At 38.6% G+C, this 16,233-nt stretch overlaps 1 protein-coding gene across 9 annotated transcripts in view; it reads left to right on the top strand.

The window, feature by feature from the left end:
* Positions 1-16,233, top strand: part of ARID1B (AT-rich interaction domain 1B) — a 450,798-nt gene that overhangs the window by 165,777 nt on the left and 268,788 nt on the right. For 8 of the 9 annotated variants that reach the window (XM_047102162.1, XM_047102161.1, XM_047102155.1 and 5 more), the window contains exon 4: positions 2-112. The exons of the other annotated variant lie outside the window; for it this stretch is intronic. In XM_047102162.1, the coding sequence (XP_046958118.1) occupies positions 2-112 (111 nt within the window). The remainder of the gene's footprint in view (position 1; positions 113-16,233) is intronic. 9 annotated transcript variants of the gene reach the window in all.

Here is a 16,233-nt window from a genome sequence, read left to right as displayed (position 1 = left end):
GGACATGTCTCAGGAAGGCTATGGAACTAGGTCTCAACCTCCTTTGGCTCCTGGAAAACCTAACCACGAAGACTTGAACTTAATACAACAAGAAAGACCATCAAGTTTACCAGTAAGACATTAATGTGCTGATTTAGAAATGTAATGAGTTAAAGATTTTTAAAAAGACCTGTTACTTTTGCTTGTTCTACTTTATATTAAGACTCAGGGGAGAACTTTCTAGATGTCAGATGTATTTGTGGTTTATTAATTTTTTAGGGCTTTATTCTGGATAGGTCTCTTTCATCTGGAAGTATCTCTGGGTCCATTTGCAAGGTTTATTACTCAGCTGACGGGTTTTGTGGCAGAAAGGTGTTTCTCTTGTACAGTTGTGCTTTGCCTAGCCTGTTGCTTTCTGTAGTGATACAGAACAGAGGTGTCTGTACAAGAGTTAAACGTGAAGAAATTCCCACTTGGCAAATGATCACAGCTGATGAACGAGATAAAGCATCCGGTGGTAGCATCCCAGCTTCTGGGGCTAGATGTAATGAGAAATCACCCAATCCTTTTCTACCCAAAAGAAAGCATTTTAGTTTAAATTTGGAAAAGGCAGACTTTATATTCACCAGCAAATACAGTATGGGGATGGAGATATATATTGATTAGGGTAGTGGCCAGATTATAGGGAATCGTGTTGATGCCTGTAAAGAACTTGTTTTTTTGTTTTGTTTTGTTTTATTTTTAATGGACAATAGCCTAATTCAAATGAGGTTTTCCTTATAAACTAAAAGAGTACATCTGTGCAAATCAGTTTTTATATTTCTTTTTTATTAAAATATTTTGATTTGAAGAATTATTATTGCTTCATTTTTGTTAAGTTGCATTTAAGATGGGAGTTCAGGCTAGCCAGGATTTTAATTTGAATTTCCAATGTTTTACATTAAGTAATATTATATTACTTGTAAGCGTTCAAGGACTAGCATTTGTAATCAGCGTTCTACATGACATTTGCCATGCATGCTCTACCCGTCTTTAAGTCATGTGCAGCCTTAGAGAAGAAGGTAAGTGCTGGCCACAGGGTGTAGAGTATCTCTGAAGCCGATGAACATGTTTTTGACGTAATGTTTTAGCTTTTACATCCATGATGGGAGGTGGGTGAAATCGGTTGTGGTCATCTTCTAGTCGACGCCGGGGTGCTCACTGTCTAGTTACTCGGTTTTCGAAAGAAGGAGAGGCGATGGGTTCTGCGTCTTGCGTTGTAAGCTTTTCTTCTTTAGCGGACGCCTGAGCTTGGTGAGCGTGTACGCGTGTGTACGCATGCAGGGGAGCAGCGCTGACAAACGTAACGTTTGCTGGATATTTGGAAATTAGCTTGCGGTTTTTGGAAATTTCAGTGGACTCACGGGAAGCAGATGGACAACGAATTCCACTTTTTTCCCTCCCCCAGCTTTTTACTGTTTTTAGAGAAGCCCAGCTTCGTAGGGGTGCCCCTGGCTGGTGATGTGATGTGTGCTGTGCTGTAGGTTGGAAAGGCTGCTATAGATCGATACAGATTTTTTTTACGTAGTCAGAAGAACAGTTGGTGGCGTGCTGCTTTCTTTGTATCCACTGGAACTTCGGAGTCGTTCACTAGGCTCTGCTGCTTTTCATGGCTCTGCACGGAAAGGGGGTGTCGACGTTCAGCTGGCTCTGCAGCACCGTTAGGGAGGGAATGAAATGCGGAAACGCCCAGAAAACCCGATGGAAGAGTCGGGCTCTGGGACGGTGCTTTTTAAGCTGGGTGTTGAAAAGGGGGCCGACAGCATTTCGGGAAGTGAACCGATCTGTTCATCAGTAGTTCCAAGTTTTTCTGAATTGTTCTATTTGAATACTTTTAATGACTTGCTTTCTTCCTCCATCTTTTCCGTGTCTAATTTGTAAGAGGATTTACAGTTAGTTGTTTATGACACAAATTTTCTTACGTGCTAACAAAAAAAAAAAAAAAAAGAGAGAGAGAGAGAGAGAGAAAGAAATGCCCCGTTTGGTATTTTCTTTCAGTTTTTGTAACTAACTCACAGGTAAATAAGATGCTGATTGATGCAATAACATTTCACTAAGCCTTTTTTTTAGAGAACAAACTTTCCTGGTTTTGTGGCGAGTATATGGAAGTGTCAGTTACTGAATGAAGGACAAACCATAGATCAGCTGGTGTACCTAGCCACCACCGTCCCTAACCTGCTGCCAACCTGTCAAAACGAAAATTGGCTCTATTTAAATGGATTTTAGCATGCCACTTTTCTTTTAACAGGCATCGTTTGTGTAGAAAGTTTGCGTACAGGCTTGACTAACGCGTGTTTAGCTATGTTATACACGATTAAGGTCATCACAGTTTGGGGGCAAGATTTGTTGGTATTCTCCATGGCTCTAATATCATGTATTTTTAGTATTACCTCTTTTAAGTAGTTTAGTTCTCCCACTTGGCTAAGTTGATACTGTAGGTACCATGAAACTATATTGTGATTATATCTGAATTTGCTGTTGGGTAATTTGTAGATTTATGCTGCATTTTTGATTCATGTGTCAGTGATACAAATCTTGTCTTTTAAAGGCAACCCATTGTATGTGTAACCTGTAGCTTATGATTTGGAACTAAGTTGTGGGTCTTCCCTTTACATTTTAAAAAATGTGGTATAGGATTCTACCGTATGATTGTTCAGTCTTCGATTATTATATATGTGACTATTAAGAAGGAACTTCTCCAGTAGTCCTTTCTTAATCTTTCTGATTATATTGGGATAGATTTTGTAATATTTTCTGTACGTGTGATCTTTTCTTTAGCATGTGTGTTATGCAGTTCAGTTTCCATTATGACAAACCAAGGTATTTCCAGTATCCTTATGCTAGATCTGTAATTTGATATCTCAGTAAGTTGTCCTCCCACCGTTGTTTGAACTGGTATCTGTCTGTATTTGCATGTCATTAAATTCTTGGTGATCTTCAGGAGCTAACGCAGTTATGTTTTCCAGCTGACTTAGATCCTGAGATCATCCACGGTAAAGCAAATACCTCATAAATTAATACTTGTCCTCTTGTTGTCTTGGGGCCATGACCAGTGATATTTACTTATCACTTAATTCCCTCAGACCTAAGCTCAGAACAAATCTTTCTTAATAATGTCCACTCACTGCTCTCCCTCTTAATCAACAGCCTTTCCCCATTGAGTTGCATTAGCTTCCATACCTTGATATTACCATTATTAACAATTCTAACATTAACATTCTTAGCACCTTGATATTACCATTATTAACAATTCTAAGATTAACATTCTTAGCATCTAGTCGATAGTAAAAGTAGCTTGCAGAACTCTCTCTCCTTGGAATATTATCACTTAAAATTTGAGCACATTGGGTAGTTTTTCCACCTCTAATATTGATATGAAAGGAAGCCAGCATTTAAGCAGAATACACAGTGGAAGGCCAGAAAAATGCTACAACTTACTAACGCTTTATTTTATAAACATTGAGTAGATCTCAATGTCTATTTTAAGATAACCCCTCCAAATATTATTTAATACACTTTTTTTTGTTGTCTTTTGTTACATTTTCATTGCTTGTGCCATTTACTGTTTATCTTTTTATTACACTTATTTTTATAGCTGTCTTGGCTCCCCTGTTAGAATAGGATCTTTTCAGAGTATTTATGATGTTTATTCAGTAGTATTTTCCTAATAAGATTTTAGGTAAAAACTTCCAACCACGTTCTTCCTCCAGTTTCAGAATTTTGTTTTCATTGCTTAAGGGACTTTTTCCAAGGTATCAAATTGATATCAGTAGAGCCTATGTTCTCTGATGCTCCTGAGACTAAAGGATTATAATGAGGTATCTGTATTAGCAGGGTGGGTTTTTCCTTAAAACTGTTTTATTATAAAATGACATTTGACTTGAACCTGGTAGCCTTAAGCTTCTAGAGAAGAAGTGGGCACTTTTGGATAATTGAGCTAAAAATAGTGTGAAAACATTCTTTTCTTAGTAATACAGGTTTTTTAATTGTAAAAATAAATAAATTGACGGGAATGATAATAATTTCAGTAAGTGCGGCACAGATATGTTGTTAATAAAATGTGTATAAACATGGATACAGGGAAGTAAACAAACAAAAGGTTTGATTTTCTCCTTCCAAGTAAACAGCGTTTTCCCCTCCAGGGATCTGAAGAGCTGTCCTTCTCCTTAGGTTGGCAGTCAGTGATCTGGTTTCTTCTTCGCAGAGGCCTCCCACCAGTTTGTGTTTCAGATAGTAGGCCCATTATTCGGTTTGCCTCAGATGCAGAATAAGATCAGCCCCATTCTAACAGACTTTGAGAAGGCCCATCAGGTCATTAAAAATCTCCTTCTGACCCTTTCTTCTTTAAATAGGAAATATCTAAAGAGGTCGACCTAAAAAGGGATTTTTGTATCTTTCAGAGTTTAGTAAAAAACCCTAAATGTCGCGTGAAACATTGCTTATGGCACCTTTGTTGAAGTTTGCAATTAGAAGGGAATATCGAGGTTTAGATAAAACATATGTCTTTTGGCCCTTTGTGAAAGGAAGGAGGTAGTAAATGCCGGTTTTTCTTTGAAATAGAGGGTGTTAAACAGGATATTGGAAGCCAGAAAGGGGATGGTTGGAAAACTGTTATTACCAAGAATATTCTTTGGGGGTTAGGTATTAGCAACAGAGCCTACAATGATCTGCCTTCCCTGAAAAAGAATACTCTGTGTGTGTTTGTTTTTTAAATCTTTAATGGCACTTACGTTGGATAGTGGTAAAAGGTCGTGTACTTTGGCAGCATATATGAATATTGATGATATGTTAATAGGGACATTTTAAGTGTTGTAGATTTGATAACACAGTTCCTGTGAACAATCGGGAACTGTTAGAAAAAGCTAGGTGAAGCGTTTTTTAACTGGGTTTTGCTTTTCACTAAGTTTTCAACCCAATTGAAAACACAAATTGTTAAAGTGTTCTTAACCTGTTAGGTGGCAGGTTTTTGCAAAAGTTGAAATCTACCAGGTTAGAATTAGATGTTTGGCTGCTGAATGAACTCTTCCCAAACTTTTTTTACTTGTATCTTGAACTTGATTTAAATGGGTTTCAGTAAAAGGTTAAGAGGATAGCTGTCTTCCGTTGATTGATCCTTCTCAAATCATTCTGAACATATAAAAAATTGTAAGTTGTTGTCACTTTATTTCAGTATTGAAGCACTGATAATTCCTGTGTGTAGCTGGCGACATCAGCTGTTTGTGAGTGTTTCTAAATGTTAGTAGAGTCCGTGGAGTTGGGGAGTTAAGGAAGAGGTGACCGGTGAGCAATCATGGAAGGGAGCAGGAAGTTCTGTGATGGATGGAGCCTTGTCAGGTAGAGTATCTGAAGATACCCCTTCATCAGTGGCATAGTTTCCAAACTGAAGGTACAGACACATTTTGATATCTTGGCAAAGTTTTAAGTGGAACACACAATAGTTGGAATTCTTACGTAGGATTTACCATCTTCTCAAACGTAATTTTAGTAACTGGTCTATTCCATATGGAGACCTTAAAATTCTTTTTGGATTAAGGTTGAGAGAAACACGTGAAGACCTTACTTGAAAGTTCGAATTTAGGAAAAGTGGTAGTGACTTTGACAAACGTTGTTTTCCAACATGGCTCATTTCTTTAAGATGTGATGTTCTATAATTTTATCCCTTAGACTACATTTGTGATATTGGCAGTCATTTTGAAAATAGAGGATAATACTTGAACAAGGCAAGAAGTAGTAGGAAGCGGGAAAGTAGGTTTCTCCTTCTTTCAAAACAATCTTCCACTTAAATGTTTGTTCTGTAAATGAATACCCAATAAAACCTCACCAGTTTGGATTTCTTCCAGGTAAAAGCAGGTTAAATATATGGAAAGTTTGAATAAATTAATATTTAAAAAGAACTAGAGTTTGCTTTTAAATAACTGAAGTGTTTGTGTGCAAAGTGTTTCTAAATTGAGATCTTCAACCCTGTTGAAATAAGTGGATAATTCTAAATTTATTATAGCTGAGATAATTTGCTTAGTGGCAATATGTTATTTTAAAAGATTCGTTTAATTTTTAAAAACACTGTAAGCATACCCCCTGCAAACTTGTTCACATAACATTCTAAAGGTTTCCATTTAAAGTATGGGGGAAATGAATTTCAACCCATTTTATGGGACTGTCAGTTCTAAAAAAATTAATGAAAGAGTACTATAAAAAATAGACACTGGACAAAATTGGAGATGAAGAGAGACTGAAACATAACTGATTTGCAGGATATTGGTTTTGATAATAGAAAGATAACTATGATCTATAGTTGATAAATGAGGCTCATTAAGTAAGGGATGAAAAATGCAGATGTTCCTGGCTGATAGAAAAGTCAGCATACAGGATTTGCCCTAACAAATTGGCGACGGGAAGGTTTTGAGCCAGCTTGCTGCTCTTCAGATGACCTGGGGGAGGCTGTGGAGCCTTCTCTGTGGCCCCACAGGCTGGGCGCATACAACTCCCAGGTGTGTCCACAAAGAGCCACCGAACCACACCTGGACACATGAGCCTCTCCGACAGATGAGCTGTCTCTGCGCACAAGGGGGAGAACAGTCGTGTTTGTCTTCAGTACAAAGCACAGAAAAACGGCGTGTGGGAAATTCTTGCATGGGGGCTTGGGTAGGACAGGTGGTCAAGCCACGCCGCACAACAACTTCGGGTTTTAATTTTAGTTTTTATGCCAGGACTGACGTGCAAAGGTACCTTTTCTCATTCGAGCCTGCCGAAGGCAGGCGTGTTGAACTAGAAAGCCTCCTTCCTCCTTTCTTCAGGGTGCTGGTACCCAGAGGGGTCAGTGGGCTTCCCCCAGTTCTGCAGCCATGGCCAGGGTAAGGGGTTGAATGCGTTTTACTTTGTGCTAGCCAAGTTAGGTGGGAAATAGATTTTAATTTACAAATTTCCTCTTTGTAGGTAACTGAAGGCATACATGTAGGTTATATAATAAGAGCTCTATAACCAGCAGGAGCTCATAGTAGCGTTTGTGGACTGGTTAATTGCTTTTATTTTTCTTTTCGAATGGAAGTAACTATTTTTGATATTAACCATCAGCTTGGGAGAGGAAATAAATACATGTAGAGAGCAAAATTTTTTATTCTTCCCTCACAATGTAGGGTTTTAGAAGTGTCTCTCTCTTCCTCATCTTTTTCTTTTGCCTTCTTTCTCTAAATCGTTGTAAAATAACTGAATGGTCTTGTTTTCTTTTGTTTGGGTCAAGAAATTTTAGCTGAAAATTGTTACTGTGTGAAAGAAGATTATTGACTCAACAAGCCTTCAATTTTCCGTGAATAACACTCCCACCCCCTAGCTTCAGGAACACGCCGTGCATGCATTCTATTTTAAAATACAGACTGTAATTTAAAACAGGCAGTTTGATGCCCCACTGAACTTTGTTTAAGCCTGGAATAAAAGAGGGGGAAAAAAAGCTTTAAGCTACAAAAAAATGACTAAGCTTTCTCAACCACTTTTCTTCATAATGCATTCTATTTAAGAAAAAAAAAAGCTGTCAGGTACTATTGTTGTCTCCTTCTACAGGACCTAAATTTTATCCAATGTTAAATTGTGGTGTGTGTGCCTTTTCACTTTATTTCATTATCAAGCTATCGTTTGAATTTTTTAAGTGTTCAGAGCAGTGGTCCTGTGCAGTGGAATCTGCGTGCATACATTTGTGCATTTTGTCCCTGTTCAGTGCATGTGAGAACATTAATTCAAAAATTAAATATATAATTTTTAGCATTCAGTTATTGATAGCTAATTTCCTAGAGTTCTCAGATTTATATAGCACCTGATTATTAGACCAGAAAGATAGTAAATAATATTATGGCTAAATATTTAGATCAGATTATTATAAAAATGATTAGCTGGGAGTCGTTTAAATCATTTGCCCTTTTTTTTCCCTCCCAGAAACAAAATGAGCAGCTTATGATGACTCATATGGTAGGAATGATGACTTTATTGTGATAAAGTAATATATTTTGGCCTGGATACCTGTTCTAATGATGATGGTGAATGGCAAACAGGACTAAATCTTTGTCAAAGTTCTGGCTCGCGTATGCCCTTCAGTAATGACGTCTCCAGCAATGGTTTCCCTCCCATTTTTGGGTGCAATTTGCTTTTTTTTTTTTTTTTTTTAATGTTTATTCATTTTTTGAGAGAGAGAGACAGACAGACAGACAGAGCTTGAGTGGGGGAGGGGCAGAGAGAGAGAGGGAGACATAGAATCTGAAGCAGGCTCCAGGCTCTTGAGCTGTCAGCGCAGATCCCAACGCGGGGCTCGAACTCAGGAACCATGAGATCATGACCCAGCCAAAGCTGGACACTTAACCAATTGAGCCACCCCGGTGCCCTGGGTGCCATTTGCTTTTGAACATACTAAGGGATTTGGAGTTGCCTGATTGAGTCCATAGCTTTATTATGCAGGTTATGGGAGAGCCACAGGTCTTCTTGTGGAGTCTGTCTCTAACTTCTCCGAGATTGCAGAGGGCTCCCTCTCCCTGCTGTGGGATCAGTTTGGTACTTTGACATATTTGAGTGTAGGGAAGTTTTGGGAGAAGGAGAAAGGTTTATCTTGAAAAGTTGAGAAGTACATATACCGGGTATCTTTATGACCACCTGGTATAAAGTGGGAGGTAGGAAAAAGAAACAAAAAGGAAGCCGCAGGACAATGAAATCTTGTCTTTGTAATGCAAAGTCTAATGCCTTTCCCCACTGGATCAATGGGAACCCAGTGGAGACCATTGTCTGAACCAAAACAATCAGCAGTTGGTTTTAATTTCATGCTGGTGTAAGGACGACCCTGATGGCCTGTATCTGAGGACTCCAGTCACTTCTGACACTCCAGGTTTACATCTGTGTACTAAAAAGTAACTGAGTAAGCACCCTGTGCTTTTTAAACTGAGATTTATCACTAATGGAAATATTAGCAACCCAGGGACATGAAAACCACCATTTGTTCTTGATGAACCCAAGTCAGTTTAATGAAAAATGTCCTCTGCATTTTGTGCCCCCTCATCCCTTCCCTCTCTCCTTCCCTCCCTGTCTCCCTCCTTTCTCTCTGGAGCTCCCTGGTTTGATCTGGGCAGAGTGGTATGTCACAAGTCTTCCTTTTACTTGGTATTTTATTACTATCTTTGTCAAAGCAGAGTGGTGTCCCCTGAGACAATGGTACATAAGCTGTGCCTGGTCTACAGGTAAATGTCTTCTCTTAAAGTCCAGAATGAGCGAGCACAGCAGTATCCTGCCCCCATCTTACACTTGTATGCTGATACTGATAATTTTTTTTTCAAAAATTTCTCATGTAAGGTAGGGATCTTTCATCAGTTTTTATTTTCACCATGGGTGTGGGTGGTTGAGAAGTACAGTGATTTAGTTAACACCTTCTAATGACCCCAAAAGTATGTGATTGGTCTTTTGTAATTATCTGTATCTGGAGAAAATTTGGCTTCAAAATAATAATAATTATGTGTAACAATTTATTGAGCACCATTTTTAAAAGTCTTGGTTTACATAAATAAAACTTTCAGTTAACTAACACTGGAAACTGCTAGTAAAAGAATAGCTATGCCCAGAGTCTGGGGTCTTAGTGAATGTCGTAGGCGTGAGTTACGTGTGAGTTACATGAACTTTAAAGACATGCCCTTCTTGACATGTATTTTGTCTTCTCAAAGCCAGATCCCACCCCATCTTCTATTTTTGAAAGTCTGGTACTTTCAGGTTACCTAGACAAGTGAATTGTTCCCTGCCTTTTATTTATGCAAAGCCTTTATTTTCAAAATGCCTTCATTACCACTGGAGGCAGGGAGACGACTTAAGAGGTTAGTGTATTATCTCGCTAATGAGGTTGAGTCAGATTATTAAAAAGTGATGGCAGTGAGAATGCAGAGGAGAAAATTGTTGAAATAAAGGGAGGGATGAATGATAGATGCTTTTAAGGGTTTTAAGCTGAGTGGCCAGGAGATGACAAACACAGGGGTGACGTGGTGGTGGGAGTTGGTTTAGGGAGAAAAGAATAACCCAGAGATTTTATGAGATTTTATGAATAAATCTGCCGGAATTCTAAAACTCCTAAAAGAAAACATTTCTTCTTTGTTACCAAAAACCTTATTTTTTGTATAGGTCTTTTATATAAGAGTTAAAATGTCATAAATAGATACTGATGTTGAAAGAATGGTAGTGGTGGCTATAACTGTACATTTCACTAAAATTCTCGGAGATGATTTGAAGAGTATTGGAGCAGAGTTTGTGTAAACAACTCAGCAGATTGTACCAGAGCGTTGCTAGCTCTAACATGGAGTAAGACAGAGTGCCATCACAAAAATAGATGAAACTATATATAATTCAGTTAGGACTCATGGCTGGTCCCATTGCCTTTGTTTTTAGGAGAATCCAGTAAGTTTATATCCTAATATGCTCCTTGGGTGGGGCCAGGTGACTTTATTTGGCTTTGTTTGGCTTACTTTGGAATGATTTAGACTTTGTTCTGGTTGCATTTCATTCTGGAGGGGGCATCCCTTAGTTTCATGTATCTCGTTATGATTTCTCCTCTTCTGAAACTTATTTTGAGTATGTGCATTTATGAGTCTACTATACAAATTTCACGTTTTTACTTGTTTGTTTTTCTTTTTTGAGGCTATGCGACTGTGCGAGGGGGCGGGGGAACCTGGTTTTTCACATGCTATTTTTGAAAGCTGTTCTTTTTTATTGTGTAGTAGCGGTTACTCCTTTGAATACCTTGAGTTTCTGTGATACATTTAAATCCCAGCAGAGGAAATAGGGCCTTAGGGAGATTACCATGAACTCTGAGCAGATTTCTCTTGGTGTTTTAAAATTAAACCCCTCCCTCCCTTTTTTTCTCCCAGTGTTTAAAGCACTGTCATTTCACTTCCTGCATAAAGAGCAAAGGTTTAATATTAATAAGTTATTAAAATGTGTGTAGTTTTACGTATTTTGCTTCAGATTTTTTTAAAGCTCTACTTCCCAGATGTGAAAATAAAGACTCCACAATGGCAGGAAACGGGACTCAAAGTCCCGGCAGTGGTGGAGTCCCAGTGAACCCATAGTTCATCCCTTTACAGCAGCTGCCTGCGTGCACCTGTCCTAGAACACACCTGAGTGCCCTTCAACTTTAGTTTTCAAACCTAAGACCTTGTCTCTTTTGAAACACTGTTTTGCCAATTTAGATTAAAATTATGAGTGTCCTTGAATAAATATGAATATGTTCAGATTTTCCCAAGTGGTTTTGCTTTTTTGTAGTTACTCTATTTGTCTTTTTTCAGCTAGTGTGCCTAAATGTTGACATCCTAGATTAATGCAGGTTTCACTTTACCCAGAAAAACTCAATTACGTTTAACAGTCATTTATTGATTGCCTCCCGTGTTTAAGATTTTATGTAAGGTGTAGGAATAACATAAAAATAAAATTTGGATTAGCTTATTAGTGTTCTTTCCTGTAACACACTCAGCAATAAGAAATCCACAAGAAAACAGACCTATATTCAGAATGCCTGTTATTGAAAAGACTGTCTTCTCTTTTTATCTTCAGAGAACCATCTATAAAATCTGCAAAATTCATACTTTTAGCAAGTGTAATATCACAGAGATGTTTTGCCATTGTGGAAGTTTGGGATATTTGAAAAGGTAAGAGCAGTGACAGCTATATCAAAATGAAGTTAGCCTTTTCTGCAAGGATGGCATTTAGTCCCATATTAGAAATGCTTGTTATTTTAGGGGAAGAACATTACTGCCACACACTTTTGTCAACATTTGGTGTGGTAAAGTAATGATTCTGCTGGCTTTCTTGAGGGATTTCATGAGGGATCTTATTATTTCTTCTACTTTTCTCCCCTGACTTAACATTCATTTTTCTGACTTAATTTCTACTTTTATAGGGATGAAAACAAGATATTAAAGTTCTGGCCACCTTTGATATAACTGTGGCCCTTTCTGGGGGTATCAGATTTTAAAAAGTGTATCTAAATAGGCACATTATGGTTCACAAAGCACATTCACGTGTACGCTCAGTGTAGTTTTATTGCCTAGACGCTTCACCTTTACCCCTGTGGATTACATGTGATAGAACGTATATAAAACTTCTTGTGTGGTACTTGCCTTATGTGTCAGCACTCGTAAACGTCACTTTCTTACATTTGTTTGCCCCTCCTCTTTTGAAACTTACTTAGCTGTCCATGCCTGATAGGGTTGCCAGTCTACCAGACTTCCCCGAGATTCAGTATTCCCTTCCTCCGGATGAGGAAACCCGGAACAGAGACTTGGTAGAGTCCCGGTGATTGTGGCAGCTGACTGATGACTAAAACTTTATCTCCTTGACTCCTCGCCCGTTAGACTCCGTTATTGGACCTCCCCGTATGTGGACCTCTTCGGATAGAGTGTGTTGGTGTGAATACCACTGGGATTCTTCCTCATTCATTTGGATTCTGTGTTGTTCATTTTTATTTACCACATAACAGAAGAACGTGTATATGTGAAAACTACATTAAATACTTTGTAATTCAAAACAATGCTAAGGGGCTCTCCCAGCATTATGGTTAGAGTCGTGTAGGTAACTAAATGGCTTTTCCTTGCTCTTTCCAACTTGTGATATTATCAGGGAGTGGTAGAATCACCTAAAAGAAGATAAAGAAAAGAAAAGGCGTGAGAAAAGGCATGGATAGAAATCTACTCTGGTTTTAGTGAAGTTGGCCTTAGATAGACTCCTTAGATTTTGCAAAAGGTTTTCGGGTTTCTGAGGCAGATAACCATAGGAACCCTAGTGGTTGTCCAGGAATCACCAGCTGTGACTGATAAACACACCTTTAGTGGGAGACTGAAGGTGGGGAATTAGGTAAAACAACTTAAGATATCCTCCTAAGTCAAATATGTTTCCCTCCCTCTCTATCCCTAATACACATACAGAGAGGAAAGGAGGGGCATCAAGGGGGCATAAGTAATTTTATTAATATAGAAAACACACCTTTTGGAATTCTCTGCCTTTTTTCATCCCAGTTTAGATGGCATTCAGTAAGTATGTCGTTTTGAGTCAGGTGGTGTTTTGCAAGGGGAACATCCTGGAAGTATCTTACTTTGGATTTTTAGTCCTGCTCTTTGAGACCATGGTATTTATTGATGTTTAAATTTTTTTTCAATGTTTTTATTTACTTTTGAAGGAGAGAGAGACAGCATGAGCGGGGGAGGAGCAGAGAGAGAGGGAGACATAGAATTTGAAGCAGGCTCCAGGCTCTAAGCCGTCAGCACAGAGCCTGATGTGGGGCCCTAACCCACAAACTGTGAGATCATGCCCTGAGCTGAAGTCAGACGCTCAACCGACCTAGCCACCCAGGTGCCCCTATTGATGTTTAAACTGTGCATCCCTTGGGATGCCTCAGGCGGCTCAGTCAGGGAAGCCTCCAACTTTAGCTCAGGTCATGATCTCCCCAGTCAGAGTTCAAGCCCCGCGTCAGGCTCTGTGCTGACAGCTCAGAGCCTGGAGCCTGTTTCGGCTTCTGTGTCTCCCTCTCTCTCTCTGCCCCTCCCCTGCTTGTGCTGTTTTCCTCTCTCTCTCTCTCTCTCAAAAATAAGTCAACATTAACAAAAATTAAAAAAAATAAATTGTACATCCCAAATAGGGAACGTTTGCCGATGCTTATTTAATAAATCCAATATATTTAGCCAGCAGTAGTAGCTAGTGAAAACGTACCTGGACAAATTGTAGAGGAAAGGAATGTTACTTTATAGTGATAAATAGGTCAATATATTTTACTTTTCCCTACATATTTTATGAATTATCTTACCATATCCCTTGTGTGTGATACTCACCATCACCAATTTTACTTTTGAATATATTCATAAACCCAGTTTCTCATCAATACAACAAAATTATATGAAGTTTAATATAATTCATTTTTTAGCCTCTCTGAAGTTTTTATACTCTGGTATTCTAATATAAAAAGTATGACCCAGGGGCGCCTGGGTGGCTCAGTCGGTTAAGCGGCCGACCGACTTCGGCTCGGGTCATGATCTCCTGGTCCGTGAGTTTGAGCCCCGCGTCGGGCTCTGTGCTGACAGCTCAGAGCCTGGAGCCTGTTTCGGATTCTGTGTCTCCCTCTCTCTGACCCTCCCCTGTTCATGCTCTGTCTCTCCCTGTCTCAAAAATAAATAAAACGTTAAAAAAAAAAATTAAAAAAAAAAAGTATGACCCAGACACTATATAACTTAACGATTGAAATTTAAGATTATAGATTTCTTCATCTACAAAAGTGTTTAAAAACACCTTGGAAGACTCTGTCAAAAATAAGTAAACTTAAAAAATTCTCTCTCTCAAAAATAAATAAACATTTAAAAAAAAAGAAAAAAGGAGGGGTGCCTGGGTGGCTCAGTTGGTTAAGCGTCCGGCTTCGGCTCAGGTCGTGATCTCGCCCTTTGTGAGTTTGAGCCCCACGTTCGGACTGTGTCCTGACATGACAGCTCGGAGCCTGGCGCCCGCTTCGGACTCTGTGTGTGTCTCCCTCTCTCTCTCTCTGCCCTTCCCCTCCTCACATACTTGTCTCTCTCAAAAATAAATGAACAGTAAAAAAAATGAAAAAAAGCAGCTTGGAAGAGGTATTCTTCTAACATGTGTCCCTATGAATGTGTAAATAAATTTGTTTATTTTTAAATAAACCAGTGGCCACTTTTAACTGAAAGAGTCCTGTTGTGACAGAACATTTTCATTTCCTATGATGTTTTTACATAGAATTTATAACCCATGTGTTTCTAAATAGGAATTGAGCTGACCTGCACTAAAGCATTTCTATAAACTGAGGCTACTCAAAGTGGAATACAAATTTAAAAAAATGGTTAAAAATGGAGAAGTAAACAAACCATGATAATACAGTTACCACGAATCACTATTAAATTCAAGGCTGTGGGGTGCCTGGCTGGCTCAGTCCATGGAGCCTGTGACTCTTGATCTCAGGGTTGTGAGTTCGAGCCCCACATTGAGTGTAGAAATCACTTAAAAATAAAACCTTAAAAAAAAGAAACTTAAGGCTGCATTCCTGACTAGGTAGAAGGGGGAAAAAGTAAGGTTGCGTGATTATTAACATAAACCGAAGGCATCATTTCTTGAAGTGGAATATCACCTTTATACTTTTGTAAGATAGTAAAATCTTTTATTTTGTGAAAGGAAATAGTCTGTAAAGGAACACATAAATATTCCTGTGAAAATAGTGAATAACGATGCCAAAATACGGGTTTTCTATTTTTTTTATAGCGTTAAGTTTTTTCATTTTATTTGGGATAATTGTCTAGAACTTAAGTTTGGCATCTTGTTACATAAATAAGTGAACGAATGATTGGCTGTTTCTTCTAGAACTTGGTTAACTGTCACAATTACAAATCCAGCAATTCTGTCCAAAGGAGTAGCTTACTGAACCCATTTTCATTTCAGAGTTTTTTTGAAGACAATAATTTTGTAAGCATAAAATATGTAGCAGGATGAAAAGTCATTTAATAAATAAGTACTTCAGTTGTGAAGTAAACTTTTCTTTGTTTTGACACATGGGTGACAATTTGTAAGTTGGCATTTTTCTGTTGTATGTCTTTATGGGAGAAGATTGTTCATCTCTGAGTTACAAGATTTGGGCTCACGATTAATTGGTTATTCTGGCGAGGGTCTAAATTTTACCATGCAAACATTCCACTAGTGACTTAATAGTTATAACCGTTGCAATATTTATCTTCTGGCAAAGCTTTGGGATTTTTTTTTTTTTTTTTTTTTTTTGTACCTGTTGACCTGAGTACATCATAAAATTGGAGATGTGTTCCTCAGGACAAAAAGGTGAATCCATAAACTGTCTAGCTCCTTCAGAGTTTTAGTGGAAGGAGTGTGATGCTCATGTGATTCCTCCACTTCTCCCCCCTAGGACTGGGCCTGGAAGAATCTTTGGTCCAACCATGTGTCGGTTGCTATGCTTTATACTTCAGAAGGAATGGACGTGGACAGCAAGCAAGCCAGTGACCCACCCAGTAGGGGACAAGGATCTTGACTCCAGTCTTGATTTGAATCCACAACTATCTTTGGCTCTTGGCCATTCGTCAATCTTTAGGGGGAAGGAGAACAGGGGTCTGTCTGTTGGTTGTTAGAAAGGGGCAGCTGTATCGTGCTCCTGTTATTGTGAAGGAATTAGATTTTTTTTGAGACCCCAACCATGTGACAGAACTC

This window comes from Lynx rufus, unplaced genomic scaffold (assembly GCF_022079265.1).
Source record: "Lynx rufus isolate CCGP_SWC_20201006 ecotype Redwood Valley unplaced genomic scaffold, mLynRuf1.p SCAF_6, whole genome shotgun sequence".
Classification (NCBI taxonomy): domain Eukaryota; kingdom Metazoa; phylum Chordata; class Mammalia; order Carnivora; family Felidae; genus Lynx; species Lynx rufus.
The sequence above is the reverse complement of the archived record's forward strand: the minus strand, read 5'-3'. Positions and strand labels throughout refer to the sequence as shown.